Here is a 23,304-nt window from a genome sequence, read left to right on the forward strand (position 1 = left end):
AATTCAAAGACTGAAGAGAAGTTTGAATTATTACTATAGGTCCGAATCTGAAGCCCTGCATGCCCAGGATCCTAGGCCAATTAGACAGAGAGCGTGGGAATTAATGGGACAAATCAGGATCTTTTAACAACCCAGTCATTTTTCGGGTAGCTGAACACTTTTTTCGTCTTGCACTTTTCCCATGCAGCTCTAGGATTTGTATTTCTTATGTTCCGTCAAAGGCAGTATTCTTGATATGGAAAAGATTGAGAAGAAGGGAGCAAAGACACTCCGGATTGTGTGCTATGCTCAACAAGCACAGAGACAGCAAACCATTTGTTTATACATTTCAATTATCTAAAATTTTTGGAATGCAAGTATAGTTAACTGATTTACATGTGGAAGTTTCTTTCTCAGATATGCCGCACTTGTTTGCACTGTATTTGTCGTGCACTTCCATTCAGTCTGTGATAGGTGTGGTCTCAACTCTCATGTAAGGGGGTGCTCTATTTTCTTGTCTGTCCATTCACATGGCTTCAGTTCAGCCTTCAAGGAAATATCACACATTTCCTTTCTCAATTTGATAGTATTTTCGTGAGCTCTTACTCTTGATATATTGTCAGCAATTGAAAATTGAAAATGTCCAGTGCCTCGGTGTGTACGGGTACCGATCCTTCTATGATCACTCTTGGCCACACCATATATAGTAATGAAAATACAATATTTGTTAAAAAATAAATAAAGGTTTTGGAAGGTCCCATGAGCAACTAGAGCTCAGCTAGAGATAGCTGAAGAAAGGAGAATGGGTGGGGGGTCGTAGGGGAGGTCTTCTTCCTCGATGATTTGGGTTTCTCACCGCAATGATGTGGAAGGTCTGCACAAAGCTTCTTTACTTCCTAACTTATTAAAAAATGTTAAAAACTGTTTCTGTACAATAGTAGGGCGTTCTCCAGACTATGAGTCATGACACAGAGCAAGGACACATAATCACGATAATAAATGGGCAAGAGCATAAAGACTTGCAATTTTAACAGGAAGCAATGGCAACTGTGTTTGAATTACATGGCCCCATGAAATGAAAAAACCTGACTCTGCCCCTGCCAAATTATTCCTTCGCTCTTGGAATGTTGCAGGGTCTTTAACCTAAAATGAATTTTGGAGGAACAAAACCTGTTAGTGAGCAGCAGCTTCTAAAGAGAAAATTATTAAAGTATGGCAAATATTTTGATCTCTAGTGAAGGATTAGCTAGTTGCTAGCTTGCAAACAGGGGAGACACCACAATAAAATTTATTCTAAAAACCAAGATGCTATAGTGTTAAGGTAGAACAAACCCAAAACCAAAATCGATTGGCAAATATTAGAGAACACAACTCAAAATAAAGGAACTCAAGAAAAGCACACAGATTTATGTGCTTCAGCTTATAGCCTATGCCCACGGGTGAAGGAGGAACAGAAATCCACCATGAAAACAGCAACAAAGAATACAAAGTTGTGCAAGCACTCTCTCTCTTTCTCTCAAAAACCTAAACCCCTATACACATGAATTCTCTCTAACAGGTTTTTTCCCTCTATTTTCTCATGCAAGCCAGAGAGATAAAAGAGAAAAGCCCCAACAACATAACATAACGTATTTGGGTCAGACTCATGCAGGTTGGGACATGGATCAGGCCACAACAAAGAAATCAAGGTTCAATTCAACGTATAGCAATAGTAATAAAACAAGAGCTTATTGAGAATAATAAAAACACTGAACAGGATCCCGGAACAATGGGTCCTAATAGGAGGATAAAACAATTTTACAATTTAATGAAGGGGAAGTAAAGGACCACTACCACTATCACCGAGTATTCTTACAAAGTGTAGAAGATGACCTTTAAAAGTGAGATACGGAGTCTGTGAATCAAAGAAGTCAGATGATCCATACTTTCTAAGCTTTCTTTAAGGCTTGCATTTTCAACCTTCATCCTGTAACACGGACAACAGAGAATGAGCAAAACTAAGTTTTGCATGGAATTTTTTTTTTTTTTCTTTTGTTTCTTTCCTCCCTCGTAAATAATCAAGGAGTGCATGAAACAAACATATGTTATCCTCATATTAAAAAGGTTGGGCACATTATTGGAGAAACCTTATAAAAAGGAGAGAAGTTAAATGATACAGGAATAATCCATGTTTAAAATGATTTTGGTTCTGAAATTCAGTGCCAAAGAATTGTTAAAAAAATAAAAAGCCTTGAGAAACAAGAAATAACAAAAGATTAGTGAAAAAACAATTTGCCCGAATGAACATAGACAAAAAGAAATGTTTGTACATGTGCTAGGCAACTGCATCAAAACGATCTTTTTTTTTCTTAGTCTGATTATGATACTGGAAAGGCAGAATATCTAAAAAACTGACAACCAATCAACCTGTACCATAGAAGTGGTAAACAATCAGCATGTATGCATCAAAATTCTCCCACGAGGGGGGGAGGGGTCTGATTGGTCAAGTTCTTCCAGTATCATACCATTCTGGCATCATAGAAATTGCCCTAATATTTAATATACATCTTAAAATTTCCCTTTGATCAATCTTCTTTCTACCTCTTCTCTTACCTGCATAAAAGCAATAAGAGGACCTAGTATTGCTGTGGACTAGTGTTGAAAGGAAAACAAGGATATTGGGAAGAAAAGTAACAATGTTAGTATTTGGATTGATCTCACAGTGGTGAGAGTAGCATATTGGGACCATACATAGGAACTTAAGAGTTGATAAATAGATGCAGCTTGCAGGAAGGTGATTCTAGATTGTTTACAACCTGATAATGAAAGATAAAACTAAATTCTGTTGGCTGCTCTTCAGGTAATCCAGGGTCATCTGCTGTGAAAGGTGTATTTTAGAGATTGTAATGGATCCATTGTTACAGTTAACACCAGAGCAATAGGGGATGGAAATTCAGTAAGAGCTAGATCCTTTCTTTATTACAAGGCCTCATACTTGCATCTGTTGCAGAGTGGAATATCTTAGAATTAGAAGGGGCCTTTAAAGTTCTTATTAGATGAATAATAACCAACTCTGAGGCCCCTTGGACCCTATGGCATCAGGAGTGAAAAATAAAAGCCCCAGGTGGCTGGGTATAAACCAACTCTGCGGACTCTATGGCATCACAGAGGTAAGTTTCAAGAACATTCAATGACACAAGGGAAGAGTAGGAAGACAATCCCTCGAGTGGGGCTCCAGGCCATCAAGCCCCAGGTATAACTTTATAAGCCAAAATGCTAGATTTAAAGTTTTCCATTAACTACAAGTCAGCATTTGCTGCTCTAGTTTCAGGTGTTCCCTAATGTTTTTCTTCCATCATTGATAGAATTGTTATGATCTTGTTTAAATAATTAAAAAAAAAATTATGGAATAGGTTAAAGGACTTTTTATCAGATCAAATTCAACTCTCCTATATGAGATTGTTGATATCATCAACTATCAAGGTTTCAACATAGTTTTTATGTTTTGGTTTCAAAGTTCAAAGCTAAAAGAATGTTTTTTGAAAACAAGGAGCTCTACACAAAAATTTGGTAATAATAACAACACATCATGCATTTTCTAGCAGCCATCATAAACCATTGATACTTCCCCAGACCTTGCAAAATCCACAGCTTGGTTAGATCTTTTATTGGTGAAAATGCCTTGATTATTTATGCTATCATCGGCTTCATTTCCACTTGCTTCAAGTCTACCAACCCAACGGCGCAGATATGTTTTCTTCAACAAGTTTCTCAATCTTCCATCTTTTTCATGAGTAGCAATGCTTCTATGCCCAATGTTAGCCAAATGACTTCCCTGATTCATTTCATGACTGATGTTTCTGCATGAATGCATTACACAATAGAAGCATCACAAACAAAAGCAAGAACAGTAAACTCCATAGCTTACAAATGCAATGCTTATCATTCAAAATTTTAATGGAAGAATAAAATCATGAAAAAGAAAGAAAGAAATGGGGGGAAAAAAGAAAAAGTTCAAATATGCGAATAAAGATAGTATCTCAGAATGTAATTCTACCATGCAAGTTGGGGAGATATTTCATGTAAGATAAATAGGAAATGTTTAGAACAAAGAAACAGTTAATTTTGATTCCCACTACAAAGGATGGTATGATGGCAGACAGGGTCTTCTGTGGATTTTATGTTTTTACCAAGTAATTAGAAAGTATTCCTTAGCTTTGATGTCAGAATATGTAATACTTAACCTCCCAAATATAATGAGGAGGTTATCATTGTCATTCTGGTTTTTTGTCATTTCTCGCTCCTTTCTCCTCTCCAACTTCCTTTCAAGTCATCATCTCAGGGCAGGAAAAAAACAGAAGATGCTATCGATACATACAGGGGTGTATGTGCACACGTAGAGATAGAAGGAAGACAGACAGATGTATCAACCAGCTACAGTTTCTCCTTTGTTTTAGGTACTCTACGACATCATGTTTCAAGCTATCTTTTTTTTTTATACATAAAATTCACTTTTATTATCAATGAGAAATAAAAATTACAAGCAACCCATTGAGAGGCACAAGATTCTTCCTCTCCCTACAAGAAAGTTAAAACATTACATTTTAGCCCAATACAAACAAGTCCTAGTCACTCCTTGCTTAACTAAAGTATCCACCATCCCATTAGCTGATCTTCTCATCCATTGTATCCTCAAATTCATCCATCTAGTGAGCCATTTAAACTTTTTCATCTTATTCCTAAAGCACCAAATTATGGATTCTTGTATAAAGTTCATGCATGCATGACAATTTTATACAAAATCAGCAAGAGGTAATGGGCTGGGCCAGGCTGGGCTTTGGGCCTATAACTTCAACTATGAAATATTAAATGTATAATATAAAACATTGATATATTTGAAGTTACAAATAAAGTTTATGTTATACTTTATAATAATATGAAATAACACATACATATATATTATAATAATATAACAATAATTGTGGACCAGATGCCTAGACACAGAACCTAGGCCCAAGCCCAGAAACTTCTGAGTTGAGCTACAAATGATTACCCCTAGCAAGAGGCAATTAGTTGCATCCTGATTTCTCAAGGATAATCTTCCCCATTCAATTTAGTAGGATTTTTTTCTTGATTCTCCCCAATATCTTTGCCCTACAAGAAAATAATATATTAAGTAGCTGATTATCTTCAAAAAAAAATTGTGTTAAAAACTTTCCTTCAAGGTAATTACTACATTTAATGACATTATGTATAATGTTTTCCCATATCCACCCCTTTATTGAACCTTTAATAAGTGTATACTATGATTTAATATATAAATTTTCAAAACAAAAAGGATCCACATGCCGTACTCATGGAGAGCTTAAGATCCACTTGTTAAATTGATCTAATTTGATCTGTGATTATTTCAGTTCCACTTTGAAATTTGAACAGATGAAGGGGAAAAAGTTATAAAATAAATAAAAAAAAACACTGTGGTCATTATGCTTGCAATTAAATAAAAAGGTCAACAGTGTCCCCATTGTGTCAGAAATATTCAGAGCCTTGTATTCAACTAGAAAACACCAAAGCCAATAAACACTTGGGGGAGGAAATCTTTTACGTCCATTTTTTTTTTCACCTGGACTTGATTCAGTGAGAAAATCTCACTTAATCATGATAATGCAATTATTTAAGGAAACTCTCAAATAATCAATAAAATTTTGCTCAAATTTCCAAAAAATGTCATAATTGCAATTCAAAAAAGAAAGTCTCAGGTCTACTTGTCAAAGAAGAAATGAAAGAGAAAGCCTCAATTGAGCTGCATTGACTGTTTATAAGCATCCAAAAACTTGGAGAAGTTGAAGACAAAAATGCAGAGTTTAAAACAGTAGAATGACAAAATCAATCAAGGTAATTTATTCATTGTTTTAAGTTCAATGACACAAATCATCCAAATCATGTTGTTGCTCTCTTCTTATGGTTATCAATTCATTTCAAATTATAACAGAATTTGTCAACACACATCACTTCTAGGAGCCACAAAGTTGTTTTGTTATAAAGATGAAAGGATTACAACTGGCTAATAGAACTAAACACATACAATAGTGTCATATTCCTAAACAGAAAAAGATACATACTCCTGAAGTAGTTGATATTCCTGCCTCAATTGAGCCAACTCCATAAGAGCCTTCACCTTCTCATTAGTCACCTGGATCAATCAATTAGGTGCTCATCAAATAGAAGATCCAGTTAACCAACTGGAAATGGTGGTTCTGTAGGGTTACATTTTTAACATCCAAGGCATAAGCAACAGGCAATTTGAACCTCTGTGCATAAAAATTACATAAATAGCATAAAGCAACTAACATGTTAAATGTGAAAAAGAACAAGACTAAACTTATTCATTTTTTTATTGGTAATTAAAAAGTTTCGTAGGAATGTAGGATAACCATAGGAATGATGAACAAAAAGAGGAAGAATAGTTATTATCTAAGTGATAATGTGATATACGATTTTATGAAATGTGACACAAAAATAAACAAAATATATCAATGCATCACTAGATCCTTCCTCCAACCTGTTGTGCTATCAATTTGAGACCTTGAATAACAGCCAACATTTCTGCTCTCAGAGAATTACCAACACATAAAGCTCCTGAAGAGCTTAGCAGAATGTCTCTTCCCTTGTCCCCACCATCCTTCCCATCTCCGAATCACCTGGGTTGCCCAAACAGCAACCATCAAAGTTGAACTTTTTTCTTCCAGCTTTTGGAGGTAGTCAATTTATGGCCACCAGAGGTTTCCAATTCAATACATTAGCCACAATATGCCACCCCCTTAACAGGTCACCATTTTGAATCCTTGAAACTCCTTACGCACCAACACCTAGTATGCAATTTTCACTTTAATCAGCTCAATTAATATTTCCACCTCAAGTTCTTTATTTTCAAACAACCTTGCATTTATTTGCCCATATTCTCTGTAGCAATGTTTTCAACCCGCCGTTGACCCAGTCGGTCGAACTGTTCGAACCGTCACCCGGTCAAGATTCTGGGTCCGATTCAGTCAAGACCCGCTAGACGGTCAAAAACTATTGACTTGGTCAAGAACCATTCAACCCAGCAGCTTCGACCGTTGACCTGTTCGACCCGATGACCAAGTCACGGGTTGCACACTCAATGCATGCAAACTTTCAGAGGCCATAACTTTGCACTCCAATGTCTAATTGGGGTGATTTTTTTTTTATTTTGGGTAACTTTTCGAAGTCAATGCATCCCAAAGGGCCATAGACGCCTTACCCCACTGTTTTCATGAAAAAAAACCCTTTTTTTACCTCAATTTGCAATTTTAATATTTTTTATAAATAAATAAATTAAAAGCTGAATTAAAAAACATAAATTAAATATAAAATAATACATACAACATATCTAAAACATATTTATACATTATTTATGTCTAAAACATATATTTATACACATATATACATATAATACACATATATATATGTATATAAATATATATACTTAATACATATATGCACTGACGTGGCATGGTCTGAACCATTCGACCTGGATAGTCGAACCATTGACCTGTGACCTGGAGGAAAAAACGATTCGACCTCCAGGTAGGTTTTTAAAACATTGCTTTGTAGAATCGCAGCCTTAGCACTATGCCATATGAAGTCATTTGTAGGAACCTAGGAGTAGATAGGTGATAAAATGAGAGAAAAATAGACTAAGATGAGCTGGTAACGTGCATAGAAGACCATCAATATCACCAGTTAGAAGAAGTGATTTGTTACAAGTTAAAGGGGCTAGAAGGGCTAGGGGTAGACCAAAAAGGACATGGGTATAAATAGTAAGCAATGATTTAAGCACTCATAATTTAACAGTAGATATGGCATTAAATAGAATGGATTGGTGAAACAAGATTCATATAGCCGACCCCAAATAGTTGGGATAAGACATAGATGATGATGATAATGACGATGTTGATCTCAAAAAATCTTGTGAGAAGAGATCCACACCTAGCAAGAAGGGACAAGCTAGAAAAAGATTATTAGAACTTTCTCCACTCTGAAGACAGAACATACACATGCAAGGATAGTACTATGGCTTTATTTTCCTTTGGAGTCTGTCACAAGTATTGGTGATTTGCAAGGAGGCTTCCCAATAGAAAACCTTAACTTTCAAAGGTGAAGTACCAATCCAAATTGCTTACCATGGGAAAAGAAGAAAGAGAAGATTGAGAGTTGGTGAATTCTAGTTGTTTAAGGAATGAAGGAATTGAAAAAAGTGCCACTACGACAAGAAGCCCACAGCTTTTCATAACCCCAAAAAAGAAGGAAAATAGAGCTCAATTTTTGGATAAGGTCCATAGATTCAGATACTTCCCTCTCTTCCAAAACTCTCCTCAACCTAGGGTTCTAAGAAAGATTTCCATCAACTAAGGATACCAAGTCCACAATATATTCATTTTTAAGCAAGGAGAGATTGGACAATCTAGGATAGGATTGGAAAAAAGGTGAGTCTCCCCAATAAAGATCTTCTCAAAACTTCACCTTTCCCATTTGAGGATCATATCTAATGTGCCAAGAGAAAATAGTTAGATGCCCTTGGGAATCTAGAGATACCTAATTCCCAACTATTAGAATTCAAACCATAAATTTTCTTGATAACCAAATGCCACAAAGCAATGTTGGAAGACTTGGACTGAAAACAGAATCAGAAAACTTGGCAGGTCACAAAGTTGAACAGTTTGACCACAACTCATAAATAATATAATAATAAATTTTATGATTTTTACCATGTGTCTAAGAGGTGGTCAAATGGTTAAGGTGTTGTATTTTGATACAACTGCCCAAAAGGCATGTAGGACATTGGTAGTACATTAACTCACATGACCAAGAGGTTTCAAGTTCAAATCTTCCTATTGGCATTTTGAAGTTTGTAACAATTTAGTGACCCAAGCTGGAAAGCTCCTAGGTCTCACAGTTGGACTGACCAGTCCAATCCAAGTCTTACAACACTGCCATAGGTTTTTTTTCCCCTTGGGAGAATCTCATAATTCAATGTACATATGTTGTTATGCTGTCTGCAAGTAATACTTTCTAGTCCCCTATAAAACAGAGAGACCCACAATCCCCACATAGAAGTTAACCCTTCTATGCAACAACTTTCTAGCTTCATTCTTTGCTTGAACTAAAGCACCAATCAGCATTTGCCTCCTCAACAATGGGGGGCGGGGTGATTAGAGGTAAGTTTGCATGCTTCTATAACTTGATAGGTCCAGAAATAGAACCAAGCAATAATGACTTCTGACCAATAACCTTAATCAGCAAGATGGAGGTTGTAGATGCAGCAGCAAAGTACGTTTAGTGGGGAAGATGGAGGTTGCACTGCATGTGAGAAGGATGGGGAAGATGGAGGAAAGAATGAACATGTTGAAGGCGAGCTTGGTTGGAAGAGTGGTTGGGAAAGACATGGAGGTGGTCCAAGCAAAGAAAGTTGGAAAACTGGGTGGTATTGGAGTGGGGGAAGGTAAAAAAATAATGGGGGTTAGGAAGCTGAGTGGAGGTCTACTGTTCATATTTCATAATGGACAATTGGAGTGGGTCTTAGAGTCAGAAACATCAAAGAATAGAGATATCAACCTAAGACTAGACTGGTGGTTCCTAGCAACAGGGGAAATTTCTGCTAGAAGGTGGAGGCATGTGGTTTGGATTGGAGTGGTTGGCATCCCTCTGCACGCATGGAGCATCTTAGCCTTTAAAGAAATTGAAAACCATTGCAATTGATTCCTAAAGTTTGACAAGAAAAACAGGACTTGGGAAAAGTTGGGCCTGGTGAGGATAATGATTGAGGTGGTGGAGACATCTACTACCCAAATGTGATGGTTCTGGTTTTTGCGAGGGAGAAATATATTTGAGGTGGTGGAGACATCTACTTCCTCAATTCCTCAATTTTATCAGGTATGAAGTTTGTTCTGGCAACTCTGTCCATTTTTAGGAGGATATTTGGGTAAGAGACACACCTTTAAAGGATCTGTTCCCTTCGCTATTTTCTGTTTCTTTGTACAAAAAAGAGTTGGTCTCAAAATTTGTCTCACCTTTGGGAACACCCTTAGATCCTACTTGGGATTTTGGGTTTCGTAGAGGACTTAGGATGATGAAATTGAATCTCTTTCTGTTTTGCTTGGTTGTCTTAATCAGGTTTGTTTGGATCCCTCCAAGCCAGATAAGAGGGTTTGGACTCCTAGACCCAATGGAACCTTCACTTGTGCTTCTTTCTTCAAGTCCATCTCTCAACTTTCTACTCACCAACCCTTTTCGTCAAAAGAAATTTGGTGCAGGCTAGTTCCCCAAAAAATTATGGCGTTTTGTTGGGAAGTATTCCATGAGAAAGTAAACACTCTAGATAACCTACAAAAGAGAAGACCTTTCCTCTGTATTTCTCCTAATTGGTGTATCCTCTGTAGAGCTCACGATGAGGATTGTTACCACCTATTAATATCTTGTCCCTTTTCTGCAGACCTTTGGGCTTGGCTACTTTCGTTGTTTGGGAGTAGTTGGAGTCTACCAACAGAAATTTACATGCTCTTCAACCACTCTACCTTTTATTGGCCTACAACAATAGGGAGAATTATGTGGAGATGTGCTCGTGCTGCCTTGATTTGGACTCTTTGGGAAGAAAGGAATATTAGAATTTTTCAAGAAAAGGAAAGGAGCAGTCAGGAATTGAAAGACTGTGTGTTAAATAGGGCAATACCTTGGAAATCTTTCATCAATTCTCCTTTAATGACCTTTGGAGAAATTGGTCAGCAGTAGCGAGGTGTTCATCTCTAAAGGACAAATCAATTACAAGCTGGTCTCCTCCATCCGAAGGCTCACTAAAGTTGAACTTTGATGGAAGTAGCATGGGTAATCCAGGATTATCCGGAATGGGGGGTGCTTTGAGAAATGAGAAGGGAGAGATTTTGTTGCTCTACTCAGGTCCCTTGGGAATTGGGGACTCCATCAGGGCAGAACTTTTAGCTTCTGTACAAGGGGTGCAATTTGCAAACCAGATAGGGGTACAATACCTAACAATCGAGGGGTGGGGAGATCAGCAAATACTTTATCAGATGTGTTAGCTAAGCAAGGGGTAAATAGGGAAGAATTGTTTTGGGCTCAGTTGTGATTCTTGCTTTTCTTTCCTAGTTTACTTGTAAGATTCAAGGAGGGGCTGCAGTTCGCGCCTCTCCCTGGGATGTTGTATGAACTCTCTAAATCTGCTTCTGAATTAATAAATTTATTATCATTCATCAAAAAAATATATTTGAGAATCATAATAGAAGGTGAAGATGGGGCATTTCCCTTTCGAGGAATGGAAGGGAGGATTGGAGTGGAGTCGGAGAAAAGGAGGACGAAGTAATAGGAAAGGAGGCAGTGGAGAGGAAGTCAAATAATTGTTCGATGAAAGAAGAGGGTGAGGTGGCTGTTTTGAAGGGTAGAAAAGCTGACATGGAGGTAATTGGGTACAGTGGGTCAATGGATGGAAGGCATGTGGCAAATGATTTGGGTTTAGATTTGGAAGTTCAAGAGTCGGGTGAAGAGGTGGGGAAAAAAGATAGGGAACAAGTGTTAACCAATGATCTTAAAGAAAAGGGGAGGAGTGGGGTCCACTTTTTTAAGAATTTGTGCAAGGATTTTAAAGCGAGAAACCGATGAAGAAGGTTGTAAGTGGTAAGGGGCATTTTTGGAAAGTTGAAGCAAGGAGTAATGGGATCTAGAGTCCAAAGAGTTAGAAAGTTTCGAAAAAAGAGAGGAAGTTAAGAAGACCAATGGATATGGATTGTAACAAGGTCTGAGAAAGGAAAAAAGATCTGTCATAGAAGAAAGAAGATCGAAGGTCCTTGCAGAGTTGCAGCTGCTTCCCCTCAAAGTGAAGATGTTCATCAGGTTGGAAACACAGACCCTGAGGCGGAGATGAGTTCATGGGCAGTTGACAAGGAAGACCAAAATCAAGAACATAGTAAAGCAATCCAAGGTAGAATGTGAAAGACTTCCGCCTGGTGAAAAATCTCTCGAGATAGTTGCATAGCTGAATTCGTAGGTAAGTCCCAATCCTTCTCTTTCTTTGCCTTCCAACAAGGAGGGGAGGACAGGTGCAGGGGTGATGAAGAGAGCATTTTTTTTTTAAGAATAAAAGTAAAATTTTATCAAAACAAAAACAGTTAACAAGCTGTACATGTGTCAAGATAACACCCTAAATCAAAGCAAACATACATCAAAAACTTCAGTTCAGATTGAACTGATTCACATTACAAGTTTGAATCTCTAAAATGTCCCAAATATTATCAGCAAAGTATGAAGGTCTGGTTTGCTCAAATTCTGGAAGAGAAATGACCCAGCTTGTCATGAGTTTGCCAACTGAAGCCACAATCTCTTCAGTGCTTCTTTCCTTTCTTTCAAACAGCCTCTTGTTTCCCTTTTTTTTTCTCTTTTGATTAGCAACACAAAAAGATTCATTAGATTAATGTGTACAACAAGAAGTTGTGGGTAGACATAAAGTCCACCTAAACCCCACTAATTACAATACAGACCCAAGCTTTAACCCAACAAAGAAATTCATTAGTTACAAACAAGCCCCAAAAGGACCTAAGGGATATCCCACTAGCTACAACATAGCCCAGAACATAGATTGCCTTTGGACTCCTTGCTTAGCTAGACCATCAGCCATGCTATTAGTTGACCTCCTAATCCATCTTATGTGAATTTCCATATCTTTGGAAACCTGCTTAAAGCGCCTGAACTCATTTCTTAATCTCCAGATTGCTCCTTCCTGTTTTTTCAGCCAGTTTACACTGACTTTTGAGTCCCCTTCAATAATCAACCTGTCAATCCCCAACTCTTTAGCTTTCTCAACACCAAACACTGCTGCCTTCAATTTTGAATTCACCACATCACCATGTTGAGTAGGGCCTGAGAACATGGCAATGATATTTCCATTCTCCTACCTTATTACCCCACCAATTCCCAATGGGCCAGGGTTTCCCAAACAGCTCCCATCAAAGTTTAGTTTCTTTCACCCAACATCTGGAGGGGACCAAAATTCAGTTACCTTAGGACTTCTAGAAGCCATATTTGCAATTGTTCCACATGATCTGAAGAAATCTTCTGTCTTAAAATCTGCAAATATTTTTCAAAGTTTTCACTCAATGTGCCACCCTTATAGTTATCACTTCAATCACAGCATCTCTACCTCTTTCCTAATCATCAAATATCCTTAGATTTCTTTCCTCCCAGATTGTCCAGGCCACTGCTGCTCTAGTGCATTTTTCCATCACTTTTCCTCTCCTCTTAGAACACCTGAAAATGTTGGAGCTGAAAAGATCTTCTAGATTAGCAGGAGGATTCCAGCTGCAACCAAACAGAGAGGAAAACCACTCCCAAATAGAATTAGCAAAAGGTAGGAGATAAAGAGGTGAAGAGCAGTCTCACCATTCAGCTTACATAGGGAGCACCAGTTTGGGGACAAGCATCACTTTGGTCTTTTTCTCCGAAGCAAGTCATAAGTATTGATGGAACCATGGAATACTTCCAAACAGAAAGCACTGACTTTAAGAGGAATGGGCCGAAACCAAATCTCCTTAACAGGGAAAGAAGGAGAGGAGGAGGTGGCAACAAGAGAGTTCAAGAAAAATTTGCAAGAAAAAGAACCTCACTCATTGAGGGCCCAAACTCTAGAATCTGAAACACTATCCCCCAAAACTACTGAATTCAACAGGTTAACCAAGGTAGAGACACTAGAGATTTCAGATTCTCTTAGATTTCTAATAAAGCCCAAATTCCAACTCAAGTTTGAAGAGGAAGAAGAAAAGCTGATAAAATCACTAATAGGTTTACCCTTGAGTCTGGAGAGAGCAAAGAGGGAAGGGAAGACCTCTGACAAGGGGGAGTCCCCAATCCAGATGTTCTCCCAGAATCTGATTTTCTGACCCAAGCCAAATCATACCTTATATGGGGAAGAAACAAAGGAAGAACGTCGTGGATGGCCTTCCAGGGTGCAGCCAAGGTAGCTCTCTGCAGGCAGCCCACATTCCAACCATTGCTTGATTGCCCATGGATACTTGGAATAACTCTAGTCCACAATTTCTCATTTTCTTTGGGGAACCTCCAGAACCACTTACTCAACAGAGCCACATTCTTCAGTTTTGCATTTCCAATTCCCAAACCCCCTTCTCCTTTCAATTGCTTCACCTTCTCCCACCTAATCAAATGATCCTTTTTCCCTTCCCCAGGCTCCCACAAAAAATCCCTCATAATTTTCTCAATTCTTCTTACCACAGCTTGGGGCATTCTAAAGACCAATATGTAGTAGACTGGAAGATTTGCCAAGGTGGATTTGATCAAAGTGATTCTCCCTCACAAAGAGATATAATTCCTCATCCAACTTGCCAATCTTTTTTCAAACCTTTCAACTACTGGATCCTAAAAACTGACCGATCGAGGGTTTCCAGCAAGGGGCAATCCCAGATAACACAAAGGCCAATCTCCAGTCTCACACCCCAACAATGCAGTCAAATCTCTCAACTCACTCTCTTCCAAATTGATGCCAACCACTAGACTCTTAGACTAGTTAATTCTCAAGTTGGAGATCCTTTCAAACAAGTTCACAACTAATTTTAGGTTTTCCACATCTTCACTGCTCTCCCCTTCATAGAAAATCAAGGTATCATCTGCAAACTGTAAATGTAAGACCAAAACTCTATCTCTCCCAACTGACCAACCTTTGATCAATTGCATAGAGTTAGCCTTTGAAATCAGTTTACTCAATACCTCAGCTACCAAAGTAAAAAGAAAGGGAGAGAGTGGGTCTCCTTGTCTAAGGTCTCTAGTCCCTTCAATGAAATCAACTCCAGTGCCATTCTTCTTAAAACGGTGCTCCCCTCTCTCATTTCCCAATACCAAGGGGACTTCATCCAAAATAGACAAGTTATTGATCAAATTCTAATTACAAGTGAGTGTTTGGAGGCTCAAAAAAGGTTAAAGAGGAAGGGAGTGGCAATCAAATTGGACTTGGAAAAAGCCTATGATCTTGTAGACTGGGATTTTTTAATCACTATAATGAGAAGGTGTGTCTTTGGGGACTTATGGTGTAAGTGGACCAAAGGATGCCTGTAAACAAGTCACTACTCTGTTTTAGTGAATGGCACTGCAGCTGATTGGAGTTTTGAAGGGACTAGAGGCCTTTGCATGACCAAGATCTGGAGGAATGTGTTCTATTGCTGAACAGATTGGAGCAGACCAAAATTTCTAAGGGGCCTTCGTCCAAGATAGAGTTTTGGTCTATCTTGGAGACCCACTCTCCAAGATTCTAGTCTGCTCCAATCTGTTCAGCAATAGAACACATTCCTCCAGCTCTTGGTCATGCAAAAGTGCTCCAATCTGTTCAGCAATAGAACACATTCCTCTAGCTCTTGGTCATGCAAAAGTCTTCTAAACTTAGGAGTTAGGACTCCAAACCACCTTGTCACCACTAACTTCATAACATTGGGCCACAGAAACCTGATGATCTATCAGCCTAGATGATACGCTTGAGAGATAGCATAAAGTCGAAGAGGAAGACATCTGGCGAAGATGATAAGCTTGAGAGGTAGCATAGAGTTCATAACAAGAAAAGGAGGATTTCAATTCAGGGGAGTGGAGGGGGCTTGACAAGAAGAGGGGGAGAAAATAAGGGAGGAAGGGGAGACGACAAAGGGTCTTGAAGAAGGGGACTTGACAAATAGTGAGCACACTAGTGAGGGGAGAGTGAAAATTAAATAGCTAGTGGATAGGCAGGTGGAAGTTGGGAAATCACTTGGTTTATTTTTCCCGGGTGGGGAGAGGGTGGTTATAAGGGCAATTGAGCACTTTGAAAGGAGCAGGAGGGAAGAATATAATAAGAAGAAAGTTGCAGGGGAAGGGGGAGAGGTGTGGACACTAGTGAGGGGAGAGTGAAAATTGAACAGCTAGTGGATAGGCAGGTGGCGGTTGGGAAATCACTTGGTTTATTTTTCCTAGGTAGGGAGAGACTGGTTAGAAGGGCAATTGAGCACTTTGAAAGCAGCAAGAGGGAAGAATATGATAAGAATAAAAAGTTGCAGGGGAAGGGGAAGAGGTGTGGGAGGAAGGGGAAAGGCAAGAAGAAGCCTAGTAGAGGAGTGAAGGGAGAAGTTCGAAGGTGCAAAGGGGGGGGGGGTCGAATGCGAGGATGAAGTTGCCATCTTGGAACATCGTCAAGGCTTTGAGAGAAGGAAGAAGTTTTGGCTGAGGAATATATTGAGAAAGTTTAATCCATATGTGGTGTTACCACAAGAAATGGAATTGGGATGGAGAGGCTGGTGGCAGTCATTGGCAAAGATTTACCAGATTGGGTCTTGGTTTTGCCAGAACTTGATCAAGTCAATAAAGAGGACTTAGGGGACAGACTTGGGGAAATTGTAGGACTGCAAATTTGTAACTTGGATGATATGTTTTGATTTTCTCCTTGCTTATGTTATGTGTTACGTGTCAATACCTGACAAGATTGTTCCGCTTTTTTCCTTTTAATGAAATTCTTTTTAAATTTACTATAAAAAGTTAAAGTAGTTTAACTAAATAAAAGCATACCAAACCAAATATCTGTTAAAAGATTTTTTATTAGCCAAAAATAAAAATTAAGACAAGAAGATATCCAGTGAGGATCTCTATGGAGTTGAAGTGCATAAGATAACAGTCAAGTGAATTTACTTGTAATAAGTTTCTCTGAAGCTCCTCTATCTTCTTCTGGAGAGCTACATTTACATTCCTCTCCAATAAATGCCTTTCTTCCTGTTGAGATAGAAGCAATAGTGCAGCAACCTGATACAATGGGAATATAAAATCCACTGAAATTGGAATCTTTATATGTGCACAACCAAGCCATATGCATTAATTGTTGAACAAAACCAAGAGATAGCCAAACAGAAGGACAAGGAAAGGCATGTTAAACCTTCTCTCTAAGTGCCTGTGCAAGAGCATCTGAGGTATTAAGTGTCTCATCAGCTACAATGTTTGCTTCAACTAGATCTTTCTTCTGCAAAACACTAAGAATATCTAAAAATAAATAAAATAAAAAAGAAAGCTCAGTTTAAGAGCCAACTGAAGGGGAAAAAGAGTTCAGCTTCCTTCTGAAACAATTCCTCTTGTCAATGCTAGTTCATTGTTAATTTCATAACAGATATTATGAATACAGAATCATAAATGTACATGATAGAGGTATTAGACAATTGACGCAGTTTAAGATTTACTCTTTTATTGCAGTAATAACTGAATAATATCGTGATTGAATTATTTTTTGTAATAAATATGAAAAATTATTAATAGGAGAGACAAAGTACATCAAAAAAGGGTTATGAGAGATCACCAATATACAATCCAAGAACATGAGAAAAAAAGAAACAAAAAATCAGATACAAGACATCAGCTTCTTGAATCCAGATCAAATAGTGATCAAAAACCATTTCCAAATGCTTCTTTTGAAATCCCTTCAAATTCTGGTAAGATGATAATCCAATTGATAATCGTTCTTCCACAAGTCATAGCAATTTGTTCCGTTCCTCTAGCTTTGACTTCAAAAGATTCTTCTTTTTCTCTCCTTCCAGACTTCCCAACAAATGGCAAAAGGTACACAACTCCACACAATCTTTGCCTTGGTATTCCCTCCTAATGTAGGTCAATGAGCAAAAATTCCTCCCAAGGATCTTAGTTCACAAATATCAATATCAAAGAGATGAAAAAAGAATCCCCAAATATACCTTGAGTAGCAACAACTAGACCTATTCATGGGCCAAGTAGCACAACACGCTCACCCGGCTTGGCCCGTTCTTTATCAGGTTTAGACAAAATTTTAGACCCACGAGCTCAGGCTTTCTCAAATAAGCCTGGCCCTTTCTTTTAATGAATTTAACTTATTCTTCAAAAAAAAATAATATTATATATAATAAAAATATATTAATAATATACAATAAATATATAATATTAGTTTTATTAAATTATTACCAAACTAATATATTAGTAGTTTATTAAATTACATCATAGGTGTTTACATTCATCCTTGAAGAGTAGAATAAGAAGAGAAGAAAGGTTTGAAAGAAATGGATGGCTCAATCTAACCAATCCCTCAACTATCTTTTATATTAGGGCATTAAGAAAGAAAATACAATGACAAATCTGCCCTTGATTAGTAGGCAGCGGGCAACATAAGAAATACAAATATAAACCCAAGCCCATTAGGCCAAATAAGGAAGAAATAGAGATAACTAACATAGTATAAACATAAGAGAGCCCAAGCCCATCATAATGTTAGTCTCCACAACATTCCCCCTCAGGCTGAGCATGGATATCTATCATGCCCATCTTGCACAACAGCTCCATAAATCTTGACTTCATAAGCAAGCCCTCTGTAGACCTGTTCATGATCTGGGTAGCCCAACAGGCTGGCCCGATCTAAGTCGGGCTTGGACAGGATTTCAAGCCCATGGGCTAGGGCTCGGGCCTAAAATATCAGGCCTGGCCTTTTTTGGGCCAGGGTCATGCTTTCTCAAAAAAGCCCGGCCCGAGCCCAACTTGATAATGTATTATATAATAAAATATAGGAAATTTGTCTAAAACTCACCATGAGTTTTCAACATTTCTCTTAAACTCACCACAACTTTTCAAAATGTCTAAAACTCACCATGTCAATAAGTTTTTATTTTCCAAAACTCACCTTTCGTGAGTGCACTGTTAATGCTTCTTAACAGAGGAATCCATGTCAGCATAAATAACAATTTTCATGACCAAATTACCCTTGAATGGTAAGTTAGAGGAAAAATGGTCTTTTTCAGTTTTCAATTTTCTTGTTTTCTTTGCATTTTTAGTGTTTTGTTCTAATTTCTATTTTTTTATAATTTTTCTATTTTCTACAATCTATAAATTTTCCTGTATTTGTGTTATTTATTTACAATTTCTATGTTTTTCTATAATTTTTGGTGTTTTTCTACAATCTTTATTTTCTGATTTTGTTTTTTCAATTTCTATAGTTTCTATAATTTGAAAATAATTTTTTATTTTGTTTGCAATTTCTATAAAATTTTATACTTTTTGTAATTTCTATGTTTTTATGTATTTTATATTTGAAAATATTTTTTTGAACTTTTTCCTTTTGTCATGTCTATATATTAAAATGGTAATATATTAACACCTGTTAATTTATTTTGTATATATTTTGTATTTTTCTATGAAGGTTAAAATGGTAATATATTAACACTGTTAGTCTGTTTAACGTCAAATTAGTGACATTGTGAGTTTTAGACATTTTGAAAAGTTGTGGTGAATTTAAGTGAGATGCTGAAAACTCATGGTGAGTTTTAGACAATATCTTTTATATAATAAAAAAGCTATATATATATATACATATATATATAATATTTGTTTCTTTATTTTTCTTCTCTTTTTTCAAGTAATAATGAGATCTTTCATTATTTTTTTAGGTTTTGAGGTCTTTTAATATAAATAAAATAGTTTTTAATTGAATTAAAAAGGAAAAAAATCTTTTTCCCAAATTTCTAGTCGGGCTCAGGCTCGGGCTTAGGCCTGAGCATATTCTATTAGTGTATAGGCAAACCTCGTCTGGCCCGTGAACAGGTCTAGCCCTCTAGTGAAACCATCAACTAGTTGTCTTATTGATGGCACATAAGGGATATAGAGGTCTCTAGAGACAATCCTTTCATGTACAAAGTTTCTATCGATCTCGATATGTTTTGTCCTATTTGTAGTGTTGATTCAAACCTGATTGTCACAATAAATCTTTAGGGTCCAGTTACTTCTATAACCAACTCTCGTAGAAGAATCCTAAGCCAAAGTACTTCAGCAACTCTATGAACCATATCCCTATATTCAGATTCAGCACTTTTGCGAATTTGCCACATCTTTTTTTTTTTCTTTTTCTTCTCCAAGTGACTAAATTACCACCCACAAAAGTGCAATATCTAGATGTAGACCTCCCATCTCCTCAGGAACTTGCCCAATCAACATTAGTGCATGCTTTAACCTCTATTTTGTCATGCTTCATAAACAATAATCCCTTCCCTAGACATGAATTGAGATATCTCAAGATTCTTTATACTGCTTTCATATGTGAAACTTGTGGAACATGCATAAATTGGCTAACCACATGGACAGAATATGCAGTGTCCGGTTTGGTGAGAGATAGATAGAGCAGTTTTCCAACCGGCTACTAATATCTTTCTCTTTCAGGATAAGGCTCTTCATCACCTTCTAGAAATCCGTGTTTTTGTTCTATAGGAATGTCAATAGGTTTGGCCCCTTCTCTGTCTCCTTAAGCAAATCTAGGGCATACTTCCTCTAACAAATATAGATCCATTCTTTGGATCTAGCCACTTCTATTCCCAAAAAGTATCTTAGGGGTCCCAAATCCTTTATTTCAAAATTTGAGGCTAAGAAACCTTTCAACTCCATAATCTCCTTTGCATCATTTCCAATAACCACCATATCATCAACATAAACAATTAATGTTGTCAATTTTTCATCATTTCTTTTATAAAATAAGGTGTGATCAACACTACTCTGTCAGTATCCTATAGCCTTCATTGCTCTGCATAATCTCTCAAACCATGCTCTTGGGGATTGTTTGAATCCATACAAGGCCCTTTTGAGTTTACACATCTTCCCTCTCATGTCGTACCCTAGAGGAAAGTCCATATAAACTTCTCCCTGCAAGTCCCCATTTAGAAAGGCATTATTGGCATCCAATTGATGTAGTTCCCCAAAAAAGTTGGCTGCTAGAGATAGTAACACCCTAATAGTCTCTTTATAAAGCATTGTTTAGAAATCAGGTGGTGCCTAATTCAATCAAAGTTATTTGGGGGAAGCATGTTCTTCCAAGAGTGGAGGCATTTTCTTGGCTGATATCAATGGACTATATTCTCACTCAAGATAATTTGAAGAAAAGGAGCTTTCAATTCCCTAGTAGATGCACATTGTAAAAGGGTGATGAGAACATGCATTTTCTAGTTCAATGTGGCTATGTAAGAGGTATTTGGGCCTACTTCAAGCTCTTCAATATGGCTGGGTGGGTGCCCAATGATTACGAGGAAATCTTTGGAAGCTAGCCAAGAGTGCATGGGAACACCAAAGCAAAAAATTATATGGAGTTATATTCCCTTTGTTGTGTGTTATCTTTGTGGAAAAAATGAAAAGCAATGAAGAGTTAGGCACATTGATCAGCTCAAGGATTATCAGCTGGGTGTTACTTCTAGAATTTGAAGCCCTTAATAAAGAAAATTTTGCAACTGACTTTTGGTGTACTTTGAATGCTTAATATTGGTAGTTGGATTTGTTTTAGTTGTTGGGATACAAATTGTATGTTGGTTGGTGACTCCTGGTCACCTAGTCTATGTACCTTTCTTTCTTTTTCAATGAATTTTCTTTATCTACCTTTGGAAAATAGTATTTACCTTGGCAACTGAAGCAAAAGTTTCCTTGTAGTCAATACCTTCCTTTTGGGTAAACCCCTTCGCAATCAGCCTAGCTTTGTATCTTTCAATCAAACCCATCAGCTTTTTCTTTGATTATATACACCCACTTACACCCCATTGTGTTCTTCCTATCTAATAGACCCACTAGCTCCCAAGTATTTTCTTTCAATAATGCTCTCATTTCTTCATCTATAGCTTCCTTCCATTTGGGGTTAACACCAACCTCTGAGAACCTATGAGTAGAGACAAAAGACAAAGCACAAACAAAAGAGTGATACCACAAAGCAATAACAAGATCCGAATCAAAACTAGAGGTAGTAGGAAAAGCCACACCTTGGTTGGCCTCAGGAGCACCCAATTAGTTGCAGTCATAAACTAACAAGCTTCTCTTTCTTTTCCTTCAATAAACACTAACATCATAACTAGTGATTTAAAAGGTGCGCCTAGGTGCACAAGCGAGGTGCATTTTAGGGTAGGCACCTTGCCCAGGTCCTAGGCCCAACCCTTTCAAAAGGCGCACGCCTGGTGCACCTCAACCCAGGCTCCACTCCGGCTCGCTCGCTCACCTCCGCTTCAACAAGACCCCCCACTTTTAACTAGTGATATGCATCTTCATTCTTCTTAATATAAAATATTTTTATTAAAAATAAAGAAAAATGAGATTCTTCTTCTTCCTATCTAATAGACCCACTAGCTCCCAAGTATTTTCTTTCAATAATGCTCTCATTTCTTCATCTATAGCTTCCTTCCATTTGGGGTTAACACCAACCTCTGAGAACCTAAGAGTAGAGACAAAAGACAAAGCACAAACAAAAGAGTGATACCACAAAGCAATAACAAGATCCGAATCAAAACTAGAGGTAGTAGGAAAAGCCACACCTTGGTTGGCCTCAGGAGCACCCAATTAGTTGCAGTCATAAACTAACAAGCTTCTCTTTCTTTTCCTTCAATAAACACTAACATCATAACTAGTGATTTAAAAGGTGCGCCTAGGTGCACAAGCGAGGTGCATTTTAGGGTAGGCACCTTGCCCAGGTCCTAGGCCCAACCCTTTCAAAAGGCGCACGCCTGGTGCACCTCAACCCAGGCTCCACTCCGGCTCGCTCGCTCACCTCCGCTTCAACAAGACCCCCCACTTTTAACTAGTGATATGCATCTTCATTCTTCTTAATATAAAATATTTTTATTAAAAATAAAGAAAAATGAGATCCTTCTTCTTCCTCCTCATCCCCCCCCCCACCCTCCTTAAGTAGGCTTACGCCTCTTTGTGTTGGGGAGGCTTACGCCTCATGCCTCAAGGTAGTGGAACGCCTCGCATCATGCCTCCGCGTTTTAAAACATTGCTCTCAATTGACAAATGACCCAATATGCCATGCCAAAGATAGTAGCACTAGACTCCTTGCACCGCTATGATTGTTGAAGCTTTAAGAGTTGAATTGATATCTTCATTGAGATAGTAGAGACCGCCAGCCTCAAGACCACTCCTTGAAGTTGTATTCATCTAATTTCACATTTGTGATTTGAAGAATAGGAAAACTAGGGCTCTCCATGTTAAAGAAACCCTCACTTGATTGATTCTCTTTTAGAAGTTAACTGACTAGAATTCGAGGACATGATGCACTCTTGCTGACTTGAAACTCACCCAGGAACGGCAAATACAATCAGTACCTTTCGGCCTATAAGTTGGGAAACCACTCCCAAAAGACAGCTCGAGAATGTGAAGAAAAACTTGGGCCACAAGGCCTGCAACACTAACCAAACACCTAGTCTGCAACTCCTATACTACCAACAGCAATGCACTTCTTGACTTGCAAGTTGCAACCTGTTACAGTTCAGCCTC

The 23,304-nt window shown here is 37.8% G+C and overlaps 1 protein-coding gene across 1 annotated transcript in view; it reads right to left on the reverse strand.

Annotated features, from left to right (window-relative positions):
* Nucleotides 1-966: 966 nt before the first annotated feature.
* The window catches only part of MEE13 (myosin heavy chain-like protein), an 85,198-nt gene continuing 62,860 nt past the window's right edge, over nucleotides 967-23,304 (reverse strand). The window contains exons 13-18 of the mRNA XM_088969874.1: nucleotides 16,937-17,020; nucleotides 16,696-16,806; nucleotides 6,081-6,151; nucleotides 3,594-3,818; nucleotides 1,852-1,945; nucleotides 967-1,122 (exon numbers count right to left, since the gene is read on the reverse strand). Of these exons, the coding sequence (XP_088826000.1) occupies nucleotides 967-1,122; nucleotides 1,852-1,945; nucleotides 3,594-3,818; nucleotides 6,081-6,151; nucleotides 16,696-16,806; nucleotides 16,937-17,020 (741 nt within the window). The remainder of the gene's footprint in view (nucleotides 1,123-1,851; nucleotides 1,946-3,593; nucleotides 3,819-6,080; nucleotides 6,152-16,695; nucleotides 16,807-16,936; nucleotides 17,021-23,304) is intronic.

This window comes from Nelumbo lutea, chromosome 1 (assembly GCF_056320005.1).
Source record: "Nelumbo lutea isolate HS-2025 chromosome 1, American lotus-T2T, whole genome shotgun sequence".
Lineage (NCBI taxonomy): Eukaryota > Viridiplantae > Streptophyta > Magnoliopsida > Proteales > Nelumbonaceae > Nelumbo > Nelumbo lutea.